The sequence below is a fragment of the Elgaria multicarinata genome, chromosome 3 (genome assembly GCF_023053635.1).
Source record: "Elgaria multicarinata webbii isolate HBS135686 ecotype San Diego chromosome 3, rElgMul1.1.pri, whole genome shotgun sequence".
Lineage (NCBI taxonomy): Eukaryota > Metazoa > Chordata > Lepidosauria > Squamata > Anguidae > Elgaria > Elgaria multicarinata.
In genome coordinates, this window is record NC_086173.1 from 32,098,196 (window position 1) to 32,116,851 (window position 18,656).

An 18,656-nucleotide genomic window follows, 5' to 3' on the forward strand; every position below is an offset into this window, starting at 1 on the left:
CACACACACACACACACACACACACACAAACACACACACACACACCCTGCTAGGAAAGACTGGAACCCCCTCCAGAACAGTGGGAAAGATGGTGCTGGGGTGGGTACTTTAAATTCACAGATGAAATATATTGTTGAATGAAACTAGGAGGTGTAAAGCAATAGATAGCAAGTTTATTGACTGTTAAATGGACTTTATTAAATATCCTTGTTTGCTGGAAAAAGCACTAAGTTTAAAAAGCAATCTAAGAGCATTCTAGTACAGAAGAAGAAGCGTTTTCCCCTATAGAAGAGGGTGAAAGATTATGCACTCTACAGTCAAAAATATAAGGACACGGCAAAGGCTCAAAGTGGTGGTTGTAGCATGTAGATGTGAATATATCCAATCTCTGTAATTATCTGTACGAAGGTAGATTCCTGGATACTTTGGTAGGCCACAGCCAGCACCAGAGCTGGCGATTCCTACCAGATAATATTGGGAGGTATTTTGGAAGTAACACATGAGAGGACCACCGCTGTCACCCTGGAACATGAAAAATACAGAATGACAAGTTCAGTATTGTACATAATGGATTGTGGACCTATAAGTCTTGAGTTATACCTCTCATATCAAATGTAAACACTGCTTTCTAGGAAATGTGGATGAATTTGGAAAGATTGAATTAGGTAATCTTACAGTGCCTCCAAAAGGTTGCTTGTAATACTCGATCAAAGGTGTTCTGGGAATTCCACCTGTTTCCATGTTGCCTGTTTTGGGTGGAACAGAGTGGCCCAAGTGTTCTGAATAGAAATAAACACCCTTACTTTGGAGTAAAGTTTTTTTGTTTTTACTCCTACCTCCAACTCCCAGTTACTTCTAAATTATCACCAGTGAAAACATGGGTATTAAAAATAATTGTGACAGTATAAATCTCAACTGGAATTATGATTTAACTGCATTTTTTTCAAAACTGTACTAGAAATAGAGCTTTCTGTTATCTGTAGCACTTTTTCTTTTTTTAAATTGCAAGCCTACTGTGAAAGACATATTTTCTAATTTGTAGACATTTTTATAAGCAAAAAATTGTATTAAAAAACATTAATTATGGGGTTGGATCCAAGATCTGCCTTCCCTGATCAGGCTCTGTTCACGGAGGGATCCTTTACTCCACCTGCACTACAGTTCACCCCATTTAGCAGGTTCCCCCAACAGTAGCATTTTCAGGGGTCTGAAAAGGTTGCTGTGGGGAGAAAATGGTGGAGAAGCCCACTTCCACCAGCCCAGGTGCACACACACCTAAATCATCAGTGTTCTTGAATTTTACTTTGAAACTACTAATGAAGTGATAACTATTACCCCTACAGAGGGAGATGCAAGGGGAAGGAAGGTAATTCCACCAGCTCTGCTGAAAGATACCCCTCAACTGTAACCATCAGTCATTACAACAGGCTGTTCAGAGGGAGATAAGAGGGGAAGTGTGGTCATTCCACCAGATTTTTCCTCTTCCTTTCCCTTGTGTGTCATGCCTTTTAGACTAAGTCTGCAGGCAGAGACTGTCTGCTGTAGTGATTGCATGTCAGCAACTCTGGGACCCTATTTGGCTGAGAAGATTGATAAAAATTCTTTAAATATAGATGAAAAGCATGCCCAAGCAACTATATGAGAGAATGTTGTTGCAAAATATTTTAAAATGGAATGATTTAAATTTTACCTCGCAGCTATCTACATGACCACTTTCAGAGCCAGCACAAATCATATGACTTGATATTCTCCCTTTATACCAGTCACGTCCATTACAGATATATAATGGAATGATGTTTACTTTCGCTTCTTGTAATATATTTTGAAATTTACCTATAGGAGAACACAAAAGGTTGTGGTAAGTATGTTTGTGTTCACGATTCTCTAACAAAGTGAGCTATCTGCAAAAAAGCAGATAGGTCCAATACAATTTTCTAAAAAAATCTATGTCTGTTAACAAATACCAAGGGTGCTTTTAATCAGCTTCAGCTGATTCACAAGTTGTGTCCTTAATTCCTATCTAGAGAAAGTGCACATTGCTACAGTCATACATGCCATGATTACATATAGACTAGACTACTGTAACATGTTCTATGTGGGGCTGCTTTTAAAGATAGTTCAGAAGCTTCAGCTGGTGCACAATGCAACCACCTGGTTGCTTTTAGGGGCAACATGATCAGAGTATCAAACTCCCAATTCTGTCCTAGTGTGTTTCTGAGTGCTGGTGAATTCCTTAAAAACCCTATACAGCTTGACCAGGTCCTGCTCATAAGCTTGCTGGTAGTCTATTGGATTGGTGGCACAAAAGAGAAGCTGTTCTGGATCCAATATTTTTAAATAACCATACAATCTAAATACATGAAGCCATCTATCTTTTTCATGTTCTGGCTATAAGAGATGCAATAGAAAACTTTACTTTGCAGTCAAAATTTTAAAGGTACAATTACCAACGATATAAATCCATGTGTGGGTTGATAAACATAATGCGGATGCAAATCAGCCCAATTCAAAAAATTCCATCACTATGTGAAATAAACATGAACCTCAGCAAAAATGTTTTCTGACATCAATAAATTAACAGAAAAATGAAATATTTACCTTTCAGCTCTTTCTTTCCCCATCCACTTATGTAACATGAGTTATCATCAGTCAGTAGATAAGAAATGGCAGGTAAGCAGATGGGCTGAATGTATTCATTGTACTTGACAAACTTCAGTAGTATAAACAAGGCAATGTCATTTTCATAGCTGCCCCACTTGAAATCAGAATGGATCACGATATTTCGCACCCGGCGATTTATAGTATGAATGTTCTGTTTATCAAGCTGATGCAAGCCAATTAAAACTCTCCAATACTCTGGGTTCCTAGAACAATAAGACCCCTTGCAGAATGAATTAGTACCCCTGAATTGCTATTTCAGAGAAATTTTAGACCTGAGAGCAACACCAAAGCAAGCTAAAATATGCAATAAAAATTCCACTTCAATATAATAAATTCCCTCAAACAACCTGGAGTCCATTATAAAATCAATATCCATAGAGTTATCTTCAACAAAAATAACAATGTTGTAAGTAGTTTTCCTATAAGGAGATTCCTATTATTGAGATGACTATGGATATTGATTTTATGGCAGCATTTATTCCTCATGAAAATTCTATTGAGAATCTGAGAATGTTGTTCTTTTTGGAAACTGGGATATGGATATCAAGTTGAGATAATATAGAAGATGATTCTCTGAAACAGCATCACAAATATTAAGGCAAGGAACCAAAGAACTGCAGAAATAATGTATACTCAACAGGGCCTTTGATCTTGTGTTTCTTGAACAGCAACTGACCCATGTTGCATGATGAAAGCTTTTGAATTTCAGTGGAAACGTTTGCATGAACACCTTCTGTATAAAGTTAAGGATTCCATTGAACTACAGTGTTAACATTCAACATGGTGGAACCCACCACTACTGTTTGCATTTCTTCTAAATTTGGACCAACAGCGTTCAAAAGAGAAGTGCTACGTGAAGCAGCTGTAGTCACCAACATCTTTATCTCCTCAGAATGCATCTGGGCCCTGACATAGGGCCGTGGGGCCATTCCTGGAAAATTGAGATGGCAATGTCTGCTACAGCTGCTTAACACAGCACTCCTTTTTGTAGTTACTCTTATTCGCTTGAAAATCCAAACACCCACTCCAAATTTCAATTCCTGGGGAAAACACTGTCCAAAACACTACCTTCTCCAATATAATAAGCACTTAGCAGGAAGCATTATGCATTTACAGATTTGTCTGACCTTGGTATTAACTGCAGGTATGAATGACCAGAGTAATTTTGTGGATTACGTAACAAATTTGTAAAGACCAAAGAAACACATTATCTGTAGTTCCCCTATAATCCTAGAGCTTTGAGCCCTTGATTTAAATATAGTTTATGCCTCAGTAGGTTTTTAGAACTAGTGTTCATAAAGAGATGCTATTGCTAACATTGAGAGGCCCACCAGAAGAGTGTGCACAGAACATTGTTATCAAGGTAGGCTGTAGTTGAGGAGGCAGGTGAATGCTAAATCAAGCTTCCCTTCTTAGTAGCTAGCTGCCTTTGCCACATCTTCCTTTCCATGATATCCACTTCATCCAGTCCTTCCCTCTCAGACGCCATGCTCCTCAGTCTCTCTTTCTTTTAAAGTGCTTCCAGACAGACAGCTCCTAGTACTACCTGTCAAAATACATTGTGCAGCTATTCCATATTTCCTTCTTTAATGTATTTTCTGTGGTAGGGTGATGTGAAAACATGGGTTATAAATGGAAGATGACATTGCCTGGACCTCCTGTAAAATGCTATGAATGAAACCGTGTGATCGCATAATAAAAGCTTCACCTGGAAGCATCTCGCTTCCTAATCAGTTCTTTTCTTTAGACCATTTCTGCCCACTCCTTCTTCCTTACCCCCTTCTTTCTACCTTCTTAGTCTGCCCCAGGGGTCCTGAAATAGCTTTCCTTTCCTCCTGCTCCCTCCACATGTCCTTCTCTCATGATCTGCCAGTTTTACTAAGCTGAAGTAATTTACAATAAATCCATTTGGTCTGGATAGAAGGAGGGGCTTGATCTACTGGCTTGAGATGATAAAAGCACAGAGACTGCAGTCAGATAATCTTTCTATGTCCCCCCCACCCCCACACAGCTGTTCCTAAAGGCAATGTCATTTTGAGGGCTTTATCCAAAACAAAAGAATAGCAGATATCCAAAATAGCTAGTAAACTCTCAACTTTTTAATGTTTCTAATTTCCAATTCTCTTGTACATGACCTGGAAAAGACACACTGAAGACAATGTGAAATTACAAACAGATGTAAGCATTCCTCAGCATAATTCCCTCTAATAGCAAACAAGGATGACTGAGTTCCACCTGAAGTAAAGATAAAGTCATACTTTCTACATATTTAATATGAAAAACTAAGAACATCAACATATTTAAATTTCTACTTATTTAAATCTGCCTCTCATTTTCATCTAAATATGGAGGCTATTTTAGAGTAGATGAGGGCAAACAAGATGAAGCAGGATCTAGACAAGACAGAGGTACTGTGGATTGGAAAACCAGCTGCTCTGGATGGAGGTTTACAATTGGTCTTAGGTGGGGTTGCACTGCCCCTAAAAGACCATAGACAGGAGTGCATTTTAACAGCTTAGACTGGTATGCCAACTACACTAGTGACATCCAGAATGGCCTACTGTAATGTGATGTACATTTGGCTTCAGCTGGTACAGAATGAGACTGCCTGACGGGGATTATTTGATTTCACCATATAATGCTTATACTGCACCAGGTTACTGGTGTGTTTCTGAGCCCAATTTAAGTTGATGGTTTTGACTTTAAAGCCTTGAAGAGTTTGAGATAATATTGTTTGAAAGACCACCTTCACCCATATCACCTTGCCCACACTTTAAGATCAGCAAGAGTGGCCCTCCTCATTTGCCCATCTGTAAGAGAAACCAAATGAAAGAGGGTTTTTTCTGCAGTGGCTCCACATCTAGAATGTATCCTATGTAAACCACCCAGAGAGCCTCGGATATGGGGCGGTATACAAATGTAATAAAAAACAATAATAATAATATGCCATCAGGGGTTTGCCAGACCCCTTCATTGCAAGCTTTTAAGAAGGCCCTAAAAAAAAAACCATTTAACTTTGGCTGATGTGTGTGCTGTTGTTGCTGTTTTTATCATTGTTTTCATTGTGTTTTTGCTGTTTTACTTTTTTTTTTACTGCTATTTAAGACTATCTGTTTTTATTGTGGGTTACCAAAAAAAGAGAAAGTCACCACGGTGATTGCCTTGAGCCTCACCCTATAATTGAACTTCCCACCCCACATTTTAAAAGCTGCCACCACCAGAGCAGTCCCATTTCTTTAATGTTGAAGCTCTGCATCCCATTAATGCAGGGACAGGAGGATGTGGGATGGCAGGACCTGACCTGACTGTTCCAAGGAGGTCATCTTCTCTCTCTCCAGTGCAAGTGAGTCTCCCCACTGTTATCTTAGATCAGAGATAACAGCAGTTCTTCTGCTGGTGCACACTAGCAGGGGTATCCCCATTGTCATCCCCAATAAGAAATCAGAGATAACAGCCGGGGGGGGGGGGGGGAGGGCTCTGAGGAAAGAAGCAGTTCTGCCCTCTGAAGGAATCCCAGAAGGTGCTGCATGTTGCATTGGGGTGCCTGACAGACTGGATCCAACCTGTGCTCTGGAGGTTAGACATCCCTGCTGTATGGCCCTTTGTCTGAAGGACATGTTGGTCAACACATATTTGCTGATCTTGTAAAGTGGAGGGACTGACACCAGTGGGGATTGCTGCATAGGTCTTTTGAGGATTGTGCTGGTTTCCCTGGCAGCTGAGTGTACAGTGATGCCTAGCTGGAGGGCATCCCTGGAAATGCTAGGCTTGGGCAATATGAACAGACTGTCCAAATTCCTGCTCAAACTCCTAACAACTTATAATAAATATCGAAGAGGTATGTATTAAGGTTTAGTAACTCCTGTTCCTGAATTATACTGGAAAGTAGTGGGGGTGGGGAGTGATCCCTTTTCTTATCTCCAGGTAACTCATCCCACTGAGACCTTTAGTTCTAAATAGCACAATAGGGATAGATTTCAGAAGGATGGAAAAGACGGCTCCCCCCCCCTTGAAAAATCCCCTCTTTGAACAAGGCTGGCTGAAGACCTGGGGGCTGTCTATACATGGGGAAAGCCCCAGGGTGGCTCCACAGTGGTGCTGTGTTGTTTATATGATGCAGAAGCCACTGCAGAGCCATGCCAGGGCTTTCCCCCAAAGCTCCGAAATAAAGAAGTTGGGGACTTACCCCGTTTTTCTCTGGACCGAGGCCATCAGTCTGGAGTCGCAGTTGGGCAGATGGTGACCCCCTAATTGGTCACCATTTGCCCAGACGGGGGGAAGGGGGTGGGCCAGTGAGCCGCTGGAATGCCTCCGCGATTCCTCCAACGTGGGGAGAAGGAAACGCTTGGCAGGAAAAGCCCCAAAAGGTAAGGTGAAAAAAACCTGGGGTGGGACGCGCAGACATGCAATGGTGCTTGTGCAGCAATGCGCGGCAGAGCATGGAGCAGCAGTGAACAGGGCAGCAGCTCCTCTTCCAATTGATGGATGCAAACCCTGTGCTCGTGCCTTCGAGCACAAGTGCAGGGTTTTGGGGGCTCATGGGGCCAATGTGAAAGAGCCCCCTGAATAAGAACATGCCATTTAGGGCTAAGGATACATTGAATCAATTTGTTTCAAACTACCACCTGAAAATCAAAATTCAGCCAATGTTTTCTTAATCACTGCACTTTTTTTCACAGCTAAAATGCCCCCCCTCAAAAGATTAAGAATTCAAAGATACATACACCCATTTTTTAATGCAGTGTGCTGCTGTCAGCACTGAGTTGTCAGCAATTAAAGATCCACCACATTCATGGCGAAATCCACCTAATTCAACGCGGTAAATTTGAAGACTAACTTGCCACGGCCATGCACCGAGCCCAGCATCATGTCCACCTACAATCCGCATGCCTGTTCGTACCTCATCCATAGCAGGCCTTGTTCCACATTCTAGAAATCAAAACACCAGTGTGAGAAGCAGCATTTGTATGTATCATAAAAAACAAAGCCAGCATTCAACAACAACGTATTTAAAGTAGGCGCTTGAAGTTTTTGTTTTGAACTGATTAGTTTGGCATAGCAGTTCTCTTACTGAGCCACTGTCTGTTGGAGAGATGAAGCAAACATGAATGATTCTGAATCACCAACCCTCGCTATCAGAAGTTGCTCCAAAAGAATTCACAGCTTATTTGATTTAGGGGGATAATACAAGATATGTTTTAAAGATGATGCCCTAACTTAAAACAGTGTGCATATTAACTGGGACTTGTTTTCATCTTGCCCTGCCTCCATGAACAAGACCCCATTATCCTTACAACAACCTCTCAGGCTGAAAGAGGTGCACAAAGTCACAGCGAGCTTGCAGATTTCAATCCATCCCATCCCAATCACTGTCCAACACAAACTTAATCACTACACCACATTAATTTGCACATGCTTTGTTTTTGCCTCATTGTTCACATTATGTTGAAGTCCCTAATAATGCCCAATATCAACAGCACCTACTTTGCTGCAAATCTGCATGAGAGGACAACCTGCTGAATTACCTGACATACAAAAGACTTCCTCCTTCTAGTTTAAGTGACTGTACTGAATGCTTTCCCTCATTGGGACTCACTGGATTCAACAATATCAAGTATTAATTACAAGACGGATGAGTAGAATAGATGTCACTCACCACTAAGAATCTATCAGCACACGCTTTTTGGTATCACATATGAGAACTATTAACTTCACCTGGAAATTCTATATCTGGCAACTGCGGTTGTACAAATAGCAGTGTCCATCTGAGTAGCCTCCACCTGGAAGCACCGCAGGAAATGGCACCTCTAAGTGAGTGCTGCTGGTGCCATCCTGAGATGCTGCCTTAAGGGGCTGCTGTTAGTTTGAACTGTGCAAAATGGAGAGCTAAGCAATGTCCATACATGATAATGTATACTATTTACTTTTCTATACAAAACACGTGCATGCCTGAACATTAGCGTAAAACAACTCTAATGACAGAGCTACTTTCCGCTTGGTAGGGCGCAGCTTCCAGGCAGCCTTGAGCTCCAGGACCTTTCCTTTCAGACCTAAACTCCACATGCTGTGGTTAACCAGAGCCCATCTGCTCACTGAGGTCATCCGAGGGCCTGCTCCTGGTGGTTCCACATAGATCCATCCTCCAATTGGAATCCACCAGGGGAAGAGCCTTCAGCGTGATGAACCCCTCCTGTGGAATTCCCTGCCTCTGGAGGTCAGGCAGGCTCCAACCTTGTACTCCTTTCGGCGCCTCCTGAAAACATCTTTATTCCAAGAAGCCTTTCTTTAACATGCAGCCTTGGATTTCTGTTTTTGCTTCTTTTAAATTTTGTTTTAACTGTTTTATTCTGTTTTTATTTTCATTTTATCTTGTACACCGCTCCAAAATTTTTCAATGGGGAGCGGTATATAAATATTCTAAATAAATAAATAATAAATAAATCTGCTGGGAGAGAGTCAGAGGCACAGGTAAGAAGCTACACCACGATGATTTTGCAAATATATAGTTAACACTCGGCGTCGTAACGGAAGTGGGGTTGTGTCTTACACAACTGCATGCCCAAAACATCATCTGCTTGTATTAAAGTCTGCCAGGATGTGGTTTTGTGAGATTACCATGCACAGCACTGCGTTTCGTGCTGCAGGGAGGTGTGCTGGTGTTTAATGAATGAGGGAACCTGTCCAGGTTGGGCTCCTTCGACACTGTCCGTCGGTGCAGAGCGCCCAGACCCAGCACACTGCAAGGGGCGTGGGAAGGGAAGCCATACTCACTGGCTGAGTTCGGGCGACACACTGATCAACCAGGGGTGGGTGGGTAATAGGAACAAAATGGAAAACAACCATTGATTAGCGTGTCGTCCGAACTCAGCCACTGTCTGTAAGGATCAGAGACATCAGGACGTCAGATGGGGTTCCCCCGAAAACCACAAGTAGCACCCAAATGGAAGCAGGTGCAGGGCAAAAATATTGCAGCAGCATCCTCCAAGGAAACAAAATGGCGGCCAGTTTCTTCCACTCTCCCCTGGCTTTGACGACATAGATGAACACATGTCTGGGCAGGACAGGAGCGTGTGCGCAGCAAAGGTTCAAGTTTCGTCAGGCTCAAGTTTCCTGTTTACATCTCATAATGGTCTCGTTAGATCAACACACTGAGGCTGGGTAGAAATAGGTAAGATGGGCGCAACATACAAATTCTCTCAGGGCAAAACTTCCTTTACTGAATACCTTAGTTTGGGTAGCTCTAACAGAAGCGACAGCTGCAGGTGAAGACAAGCAAGGGCTCAATGACGCACAGCTAATATATATAAGGGAGTCACATACATTTAAGGCTGAAACAAGGGGAACAGCTGGAGATGATAATGACAAACTGAAGGATTTCTGTGCTGTTTCCTTCCTGAGGAAGGGCTCAAGGTAGCTCAAATCAGTAATAAAATTCCCATGGACAGCTGGTTAGCCACTGAATGCACAGAATTCTGGACTAAATGGACCTTTGATCTGATACAACATGGTGCTTATGTTCTTAATTAACCAATCAAGTATAAACAACATTACGAAATATTAAACCAGCGGAGATCAATTGTTAGGATTCTCCATTTTATTGTACCATCAGCTTGCTTTGTACAAGGAATTTTACGGAAACCCAGACGATGTTGTCTTCCATTCAACTTTCCCGTTTCCTCATCCTTCCACTCCCCCCCCCCCTTTGTTTAACCACTGAAAGTCCATTAACGGGAAAAATTGACTAAATAGCTGCAGTGTCTCTAAATAGTAGCACTAGGAGACCTCCGTTTGGAAGCGCCTCCACTTGCCCAATCACTTAAATTGTTAGGATTCTCCATTGACTTCTGTGGGAAAGATATGTGTAAATCAGAATTTCAATGGAATTTATTATCTTTGCTGCCTAACCAGCAGCTTTGTTCAGGATGTTACTTGTTCTGCAAGAGACAATTAAACGAACATTCTAATAGGCTGAGCATCTACTTAATTCTCTTTGAATGCTTATTATGATTTCTCCCACCCCACCCCAACTCCGCGCCCGCAAGCTAGTTCGTGAGAGCAGCCTATAGAAAATAACAGAGAAATCGAGGAATTTAGTATAGCGGTCACTGGACTGCAGTACGTCCACGCAGAAAAAACCAAAGTTACCAGCACAGGCGGTTTTAAAAAGCAGAACAGTACAATCCTATGCATGTCTTCTCAGAAGTACGTCGTATTAAGTTTAATGGACATTTCCAGGTGAAGGGAAAAAGTATACTAACCCTATAAAGTCGACTGCTGCCTTGATACGTGAAATACCATTTTGTACACGCAACAAGGCTTCCTAAGAAACAGCATGCTTGCGAGTCCCGCCCCCCACAAAATAGGAGGGGGGCTGGGAAGCTTTAGCTTTCCGATGGAAATGTTTCTTCGCTGCTTTCTTTAGCCCCTCAAAAGGCTATGGCTCCAAAACGCTTCTAATAGCACAGAGCACCCTGGGACACCGAGGAGGGCGGCGGCGGCGGCGAGCAGGGCTTACCGTCCTGGGGGATCAGAGCGGATAGGGCGTTGGACGGGACTGCACCCAGCAGCACCCAAAAGAGAAAGGCTGCGGAGCAAAAACTCTGCTCCCGATGCATCGTCCGTCGAGGAACCAAAATGGCGGCCGGCTATATTCCTCTCCGTGTCGCGCCAAAGGACGGCGGGCGGAAAATGGTGGTTGGAAGAGCGCGCGCGCGAGAGAAACACGCTCTGGCGCTCGCGCTTTCCTGTTTCCAGCCTTTGGACAAGGCAGGGGGCAAGGAAGACGAGCAAGGACACCGAATGAGGGGCAAATCTGAGAAGCGGAATGGGCGCGACCTCCTCCGAAACCTTCTCTTTTGGACAAAGCAAAAAAAGAAGCCTCTGGAAGTAATACTTGATCAAAGGTGTTCTGGGAATTCCACCGGTTTCTAAATTGCCTGTTTTGAGTGGAACAGAGTGACCCTGATAGACCCAGGGAGAGATTTCATCTCTCTGATTAATGTAATGTGCCAAGGGTTAAAGATGGCTTCTCTGCCAAAGGGTAGCTACAGGTGGCTACATGTCAGGTTTGCCTTCCTTAATGGTGGACATCATGTGCTAGCAGACAAAGGGAAAAACTTTCAGCCAATAGAGCATCTAATGTAACCTATGACTCATTGAGATTGTGAACCTTACCTGAAAATTGAATGTAATTTAATTTGCTAATCCAGAACTGACCAATAGAAAGGTTAGAAAAAGACTAACACCCTCTTGTAGTCAGGGCCTATATATACTGTGAGATTCATTTGTTCTTGGTGCCTCCATTTTGTAGAACAGGAGAGCACCTCCATACTGCAGTATCGGAAGTAAATGGATTAAGTGTATTCTTTAGCCTCGTGTGTTTGATTGACTACTAACACGCTGGGGTAGCGAGCCTTTAACCCCTGATTTTGAGAGACAACAACCCAAGTGTTCTGAATGGAAATAAACACCCTTACTTTGGGGTAAAGTTTTCCCCCCTGTTTTTACTCCTACCTCCTCCTCCTCCTCTCCGCTACTTCTAAATTATCACCAATGAAAACATGGGTATTAAAAATAATGGTGACATTTTAAGAGCTCCATCAGACAAGCGTTTTATTGTACGCTGGTTGCTGGCACTCATGGATTTTTGCGGGGCCCTCTCACAAGGTTGTCTGCGCCCCATGCACCTCCCAACCCTTCAATTGAAAAGCTGACTACCCTAGACTCACTGTAATGAAAAGGCTTAATTCTAGTTTATTTACTTTACTATTCACATCAGTAGTTGCAGAAAGTAATGAATGGCTAGTTTTTAAACAAATACGTAGCTGTTTCAAGTTACCTCATTTATTTATGGGCAGGTCTAAAGTTATTGTTAGTACGTAGATACAGTCTATGCACGTTTACTCAATAGTAAGTCTGTGTTTGGTGACGTGTGTGTGTGTATCTCACAAATCTTTACTGCTGCTTAGAAGGAAATGTGTGTTTTCCTTTTTACAGAAGAATCAGCAGAGTGTGGTATAGTGGCTAAAGTGTTGGACTGGGAGTCTGGAGATCAGGGTTCTAGTCCCCACTCGACCATGGAAGCTCACTGGGTGATTTTGGGCCCAGTCACAGACCCTCAGATCAACCTACCTCACAGGGTTGTTGTTATGAGGATAAAATGGAGTGGAAGAGGATTATGTACACCGCCTTGGGTTCTTTGGAGGAAAAAAGACGGAATATAAATGCAATTAAATAAAAAATAAAATAAATAAAAATAGCATTTAACTTTGTAATACTTAAAGCCCCAATTCTTACTAATGTGTAAATGCTTGCAGGAGTGATACTTGGAAAATCCTCTTATTTACAGGTCCTCACAGTTTTTTCCTCTAAGATACAATCAATTGAGAGTGAAGGATTGAAGAAATATTACACTGGAGTTCCATACATGATATCTGTATACAACTGTAATACAATAAAAATGAAAAATGCCATGTAAAGTATGGAAACATTTAGCAGCTATCGTGTATATAGTCTTTATAACCTAAAATAAAGTAATAAATATTTTTTGTTTGAATTCAATCAATTATCAGTACTGTACTTGTAGTACAACCATTTTCAATGTGTGTGTTTTTAAATGTTCATTCTCATATTTTAGCCTACTTTAAATTTTGTATACTTGTTTTTAGCTCATTTTAGAATTTCTGTAAACCGCCCAGAGAGCTCTAGCTATGGGGACAGTATATAAATGTAATAAATAAATATAAATACTTTGCAGAAGACGGTTGGCATTACATGATTTACAGCCCATAAAAAATACCTATGTAAATGATCAGTTCCTGTTGGGTTTAGATTTTAAATTACAGATGAAATGTATTTTTTAGATGCAGTGGGGCCTGGGACAGGATAAATTCTTTTGATAGTTAAAGATAATGAATTCTAGTAAAGATACTTCATTTCAAAACAGAAAGAAATACAGTATAAAAACAATGAAAAACCGTTCTGGTACAATGAAAGAAGAATTTGCCTTTTTATAGAACAATATGGAAGGTTACCCACCCCACAGTCAAAAGGATCAGGAAAAATTGAAACTCCACAGTGGTAGTTTTAGCAAGAAGATGTGCATCTATCCAACTTCTGTAATTAGCTGAACGAACATAGATTCCTGGATTTCTTGGTCGGCCACAGCCATATCCAAAGCTAGTGATTCCTATGAGATAAAACCTGGCAATATTTGGGAAATAGCACATCAAGGGTCCACCGCTGTCTCCCTGGAAGTTGAAAAATATAATACTGCCATGTTCATGATATTCTGAAATTTCAGGATGCTGAAGGATTGTAATCCAATAAATCTGAGTTATGTTCACATGAATTGACAAAAGAAAATAGGAAACAGATAAATCTGGAAAACCTGAATTGGGTAATGTTGCAATAATAATGATGATGATAATATACAAATTATTTCTTACCCGCCTCTCCATTCTGATCGAGGCGGGGAACAACACTTGGATTGCTGCACCTAGTAGTAGTTAGTTTACAAAATTTGATCATTGCTGTTCTGGAAATAACAGCTAGTTCATTATGCTTACCCTGCAAATAATACGACAGACCCCATGTATGTTGATCCATCCATTCTTAGCTATCAGAACAAGGCATTATATATATAGGTGTTGAGAAGAAGAGCCCTCACCCTTTATTTCTAAGTCATCAGTTTGGATTGAAGCAAAGTGCTCCAGATGTTCTGAATAGAAACAAAAGAAATCCCGACTTTTATATAACACTCCTCTGATTTCACCTCCTACTTCCATCCGTCAGTCACTACTAAGATCTTAATTTATGCAAACAATTAAAAATATTTGTGACTATTTAGAAAATTAGTGTTTCCCTATTTCTGCAACAGATTTTGTTACATAAAGCAATAACCACAATTTTTTGCTTCCCAAATTTAAAAGCTACTTTTGACATCCACAGGTAAAACAGTTTCCCCAAACAATTGCATGAGAGGGGGTTCTAGTGACATGTTCTAAAATGGAGTTATCTCCATTTTACCTGACAGCTATCGACATGTCCACTTGCTGAGCCGGCACAAACCATATTCTTCGTTAGTTGTCCTCCATACCAGTCAATGTCATTACACACGTCTTGTGGAATAATTTTTACTTGAGCTTCTTGTAATATAAATTTGCCTGTACCTGTAGAGAAAACAAAATACTGCTGGAAGTATGCTGATAACATTTGGGAACAAGGCAATATGCAAAAATGCAGGATAGAGGCAGCACTTGAACCACTGTTAACTCTCCTACGCCAAACGCATTAGACTTGCATCCTATCTGTAATCTAGAAAATCTATGCACAATCCTATGCACATTTTGACAGACAAAAAGTCCTATAACTCCCAGCATCCCACGCCCAGCATGGCTGATTGGGGCATGCTGGAAGTTACTAGCGTGCATAGGAATACAACCTGTGGCTCAAGAATCTTTCCACTCTCTTGGAGCTGTGGCACATTGTTTTGCAGCCAATACAGACCCCTGGTGCATATGACGAGGCCATTTGCTCTGTGCGCGCGGGCAGTTCTTATTACTTTATTTGTATTGTAGTCAACTACTGTATGTTTTTAGAGTCTATTTGTGCTTTTTGTATTGTTTGTAACCAAAGGAACTATTCAGATTACCTGCTTCAGGAGCATTCCACTGAAACAGCGACAAAACACATGAAATTTCAAAATGAAAAATTAGTTAATATTTTGTATTGTATTAGTTGTATATAGTGGAAAGAGGGTGTTTTGATGATGAAAGATAATTTTTTTGCTATTATTATTGCGCAACCTGGTTTTCAAAATGGCTACCATTGTCAAGATCAGTCACATGCTAAATGAGGTTACATTTGATTAAGTGTTAACATTGTATTGTACAGTGAATTAAGTGTTGTTTTCATTCTGATAGCAAAGGTAAGGTCCTAAAGGAGCTGCCTACATGTTAAAACATTAGAAACTGTGTGTTTATTAGCAGATATATAGCTAATTACGCATATAGTTTTGCTGTCCCATACGTGACATGAAAAAGTGCACTTTTTAGGTTATATATGTTATTTGTAGCATTTAAAATGTAGTAAAGCAGATTTAAAACAAAGATAATGTTGTCTACAATGAAATATTTTCTTAATGTTAATTTTTTATTTTAAACAGTTTATACGTCCCTTTATTTATTGTCCCATACGTGACACTTATTATGCAGATAATGCATAATGAATGTGTCAACTGAAAATAAAAAGAGCACTAGTGCTGAAAGAATGAAGAAAATGAGACTAAAGAAGAAGAGGGAGAATCCAAAATTTCAAAAAAAGGAAAATGAAAGGTTAAAAGAACTGAGAAAGAAAAATATGTCTATGAGTATCAGAGATGAGTTGCAGAGGAAGAAGTATGAAAGAGATCGAAAGAGGTTGCAGAGAGCATGCAAGAAAAAAACTATTGCTGACAGTAATGCAGAAAAATATATAATAGTAAGTCCTTACCAAAGCAGATGGAGCTATGGAAAAGCTATGAATAGAATATTTATTTAGGCTGTCGTTTTAGGATCTACCTTTGTAAATTTGCCAAAATCACCAAGAAAACAGAGAGCTGTAGTCAGTGGTTTAGCACAAACAGTAGATATTAAACTAGTTAATCAAATGCATAGTTCCTTCTCACAAGGGTGTGGCATGTTAAAGAAAGACATAAACATTGTTAAGAGCTTCTTTTTTCGCAATGATATTTTATATACAGCTCCTGGATTGAAGGACTGCATGACTGTTTGGGAAGAAGGAAAGAAACTTAGACTTCAAAAACATTTTCTCACTATGTTTTTAAGAGAGGCAATTTTTGTGTTTAAAAACGGCCACCCTGAAGTTAAAATGAGTTTTGTAAAATTTTGTACTCTACATCCAAAAAAATGTTCTTCTACTGAAGGATACTCCAGTGGATCAGTGTCGATGTAAAATACATGAAAATTTTAAACTCAAGTTAAAGGGCCTTAGAATTGGAGGGGATTTTTAAAGTCTGTTTTATGTGATGACAAATTAATTTCCAACTGTTGGAAATGTGAATTCCAGTGGAAAAAAAATATTCCATTTCCTGAAGAGCCAACAAAGCACGTCACATGGAAGCAGTGGGAAAAGGATGCTGACGGAGGACTAGTGTTAAGCATGAAAGATGGTTGTGCTGGTGAATTACACAAAGATATTGTTTCAAGTTATGAAAACTTTCTGGGTCATGTTCACATAAAAAGAATACAAGCAAATGCTTTCTTAAGTGATCAAAACCTGGAAAATGTAAGAGTGCTGCAAATTGATTTTGCTATGTCTTATAGCTGTGAGTATCAGAACAAGATTCAGAGTGCCCTTTGGTCTCGAGCAACTGTAACGCTTTTCACTGCAGCTGTTTTCTTAAATGGATCTTGTAGAAACTTCCTCTTGTGCTCAGATATAACAGAGAAGGACAAACACACTGTGTATGTAATGCTGATGAAACTCTATGAGATAATGAGTGAAGAAACTGGTGTTACTCAGGACATCATTTGGAGCGATGGAGTTCAAGAACAAATACATGGTGCACGTGCTGAAGCTTCTAGCAAAAAAATACCAAAGAAAGTTCAGTTGGAAATATTTTGCCACCTCACATGGCAAAGGAATAGTTGATGGTGTGGGAGGCAATGTGAAAAGGCTTGTACGACAAAAGACCATGAGCCAAGGCAACGTCAGTGTCGTATAGAATGCAGTGGAGTTTGCACAGTTAGCAAATTAACTTGCTCCCTCAACATGCACTCTGTACATTTCCCAGAGTGAAATACATTCCCAAGTAGAGAAAGACAAGCCTTGGGAAGGAACTATCACTGTGCCTGGGATAGCATCATATCATATTGTGCAGGCTAAACCAAACGGTCTAGTTTCCTTCAAACACCATGCCCTGGAGAGTGAAGAATCTGTTCCTGTTACTAGGCCTACTTCAAATGTGAAACTCAGTATAGGTGCTTGGTTAGTTATAATAAGGTGGCCTACCAAGGCAGTGTTATGGAAGTCTGTGGCATGGATGGAGTTAAAGTGAGTGTAATGGTTCCTACCAACAAACATCATTATAAGTGGCCCTACACTCCTGATTGTATTACATATTCCTTTAAGGATGTGTTTAGGAAGATTGACCCACCAACTGTGGCTTTGAAGTCTTGTCGCAGCACCATGTATAAATTTTCAGAATTATTCTAATGTAAAGGGACTTTTCAAATATTAATGCTTAAATGCTCTAACTACATTATTTGTTGATGCTAGTGTCTTAAATCAATTAAGAATTCATATTTAGTAGTCCTAAGTGAGTTTTTTATGTTGTAATGCAGACAGTGTCCCATACGTGACAGAGAATGTCCCATACGTGACATCAAAAAAACTTTTTTTGATTGAGCTAAAATGTAAAAATTGAGTCTAACATGGATATAAATGTGAGGTGATATCTCAGGAATTATCAGAAAAAAGTTGAATTAGTTTCAAGTTCACAGTTCACAGAAATGTTTAATTGAAGATAACCATGTCCACAAAGATGGAAATTCTTGTGTCCCATACGTGACAAAATATTAATAGTATCTCAAATAATTGTTTCTTGCTGAATTTAAAATTACTAACCCTGTTCTGCTAGTAATGACCATTGTATTCATATGCTGCAAAATAAATTGTTCACTTTAAACATTAGTAGTATATGCAAAAGATTCTTTGTCCTGAACTTGAGTATAAATGTCCCATACGTGACAATGGAATGCTCCTTCAGCCATTACCGTAACAAAATTGTTTTCAAAAAGTTTATAATTCAAAATACAGTTTTATACAGGTGTACAATAAAGTTCACACAAAAGCCAAACCCTTTTGTAGATTTGACAATTATAGTATGAGTATGGCACTTAGCTTGAACTGAACCTACAATAATTTTTAGTAATGATATGCAAGGTTAGATTGCAGATTGATTTTTCCCAGATGAATTCTGACACATATGAGGC

At 40.2% G+C, this 18,656-nt stretch overlaps 1 protein-coding gene across 1 annotated transcript in view; it reads right to left on the reverse strand.

Moving 5' to 3' along the window:
- Nucleotides 1-282: 282 nt before the first annotated feature.
- Nucleotides 283-18,656, reverse strand: part of LOC134395307 (transmembrane protease serine 9-like) — a 34,734-nt gene continuing 16,360 nt past the window's right edge. The window contains exons 5-11 of the mRNA XM_063121460.1: nt 14,689-14,831; nt 13,699-13,910; nt 9,277-9,398; nt 7,386-7,590; nt 2,599-2,864; nt 1,691-1,833; nt 283-522 (exon numbers count right to left, since the gene is read on the reverse strand). Coding sequence (XP_062977530.1) covers nt 283-522; nt 1,691-1,833; nt 2,599-2,864; nt 7,386-7,590; nt 9,277-9,398; nt 13,699-13,910; nt 14,689-14,831 — 1,331 coding nt within the window. The remainder of the gene's footprint in view (nt 523-1,690; nt 1,834-2,598; nt 2,865-7,385; nt 7,591-9,276; nt 9,399-13,698; nt 13,911-14,688; nt 14,832-18,656) is intronic.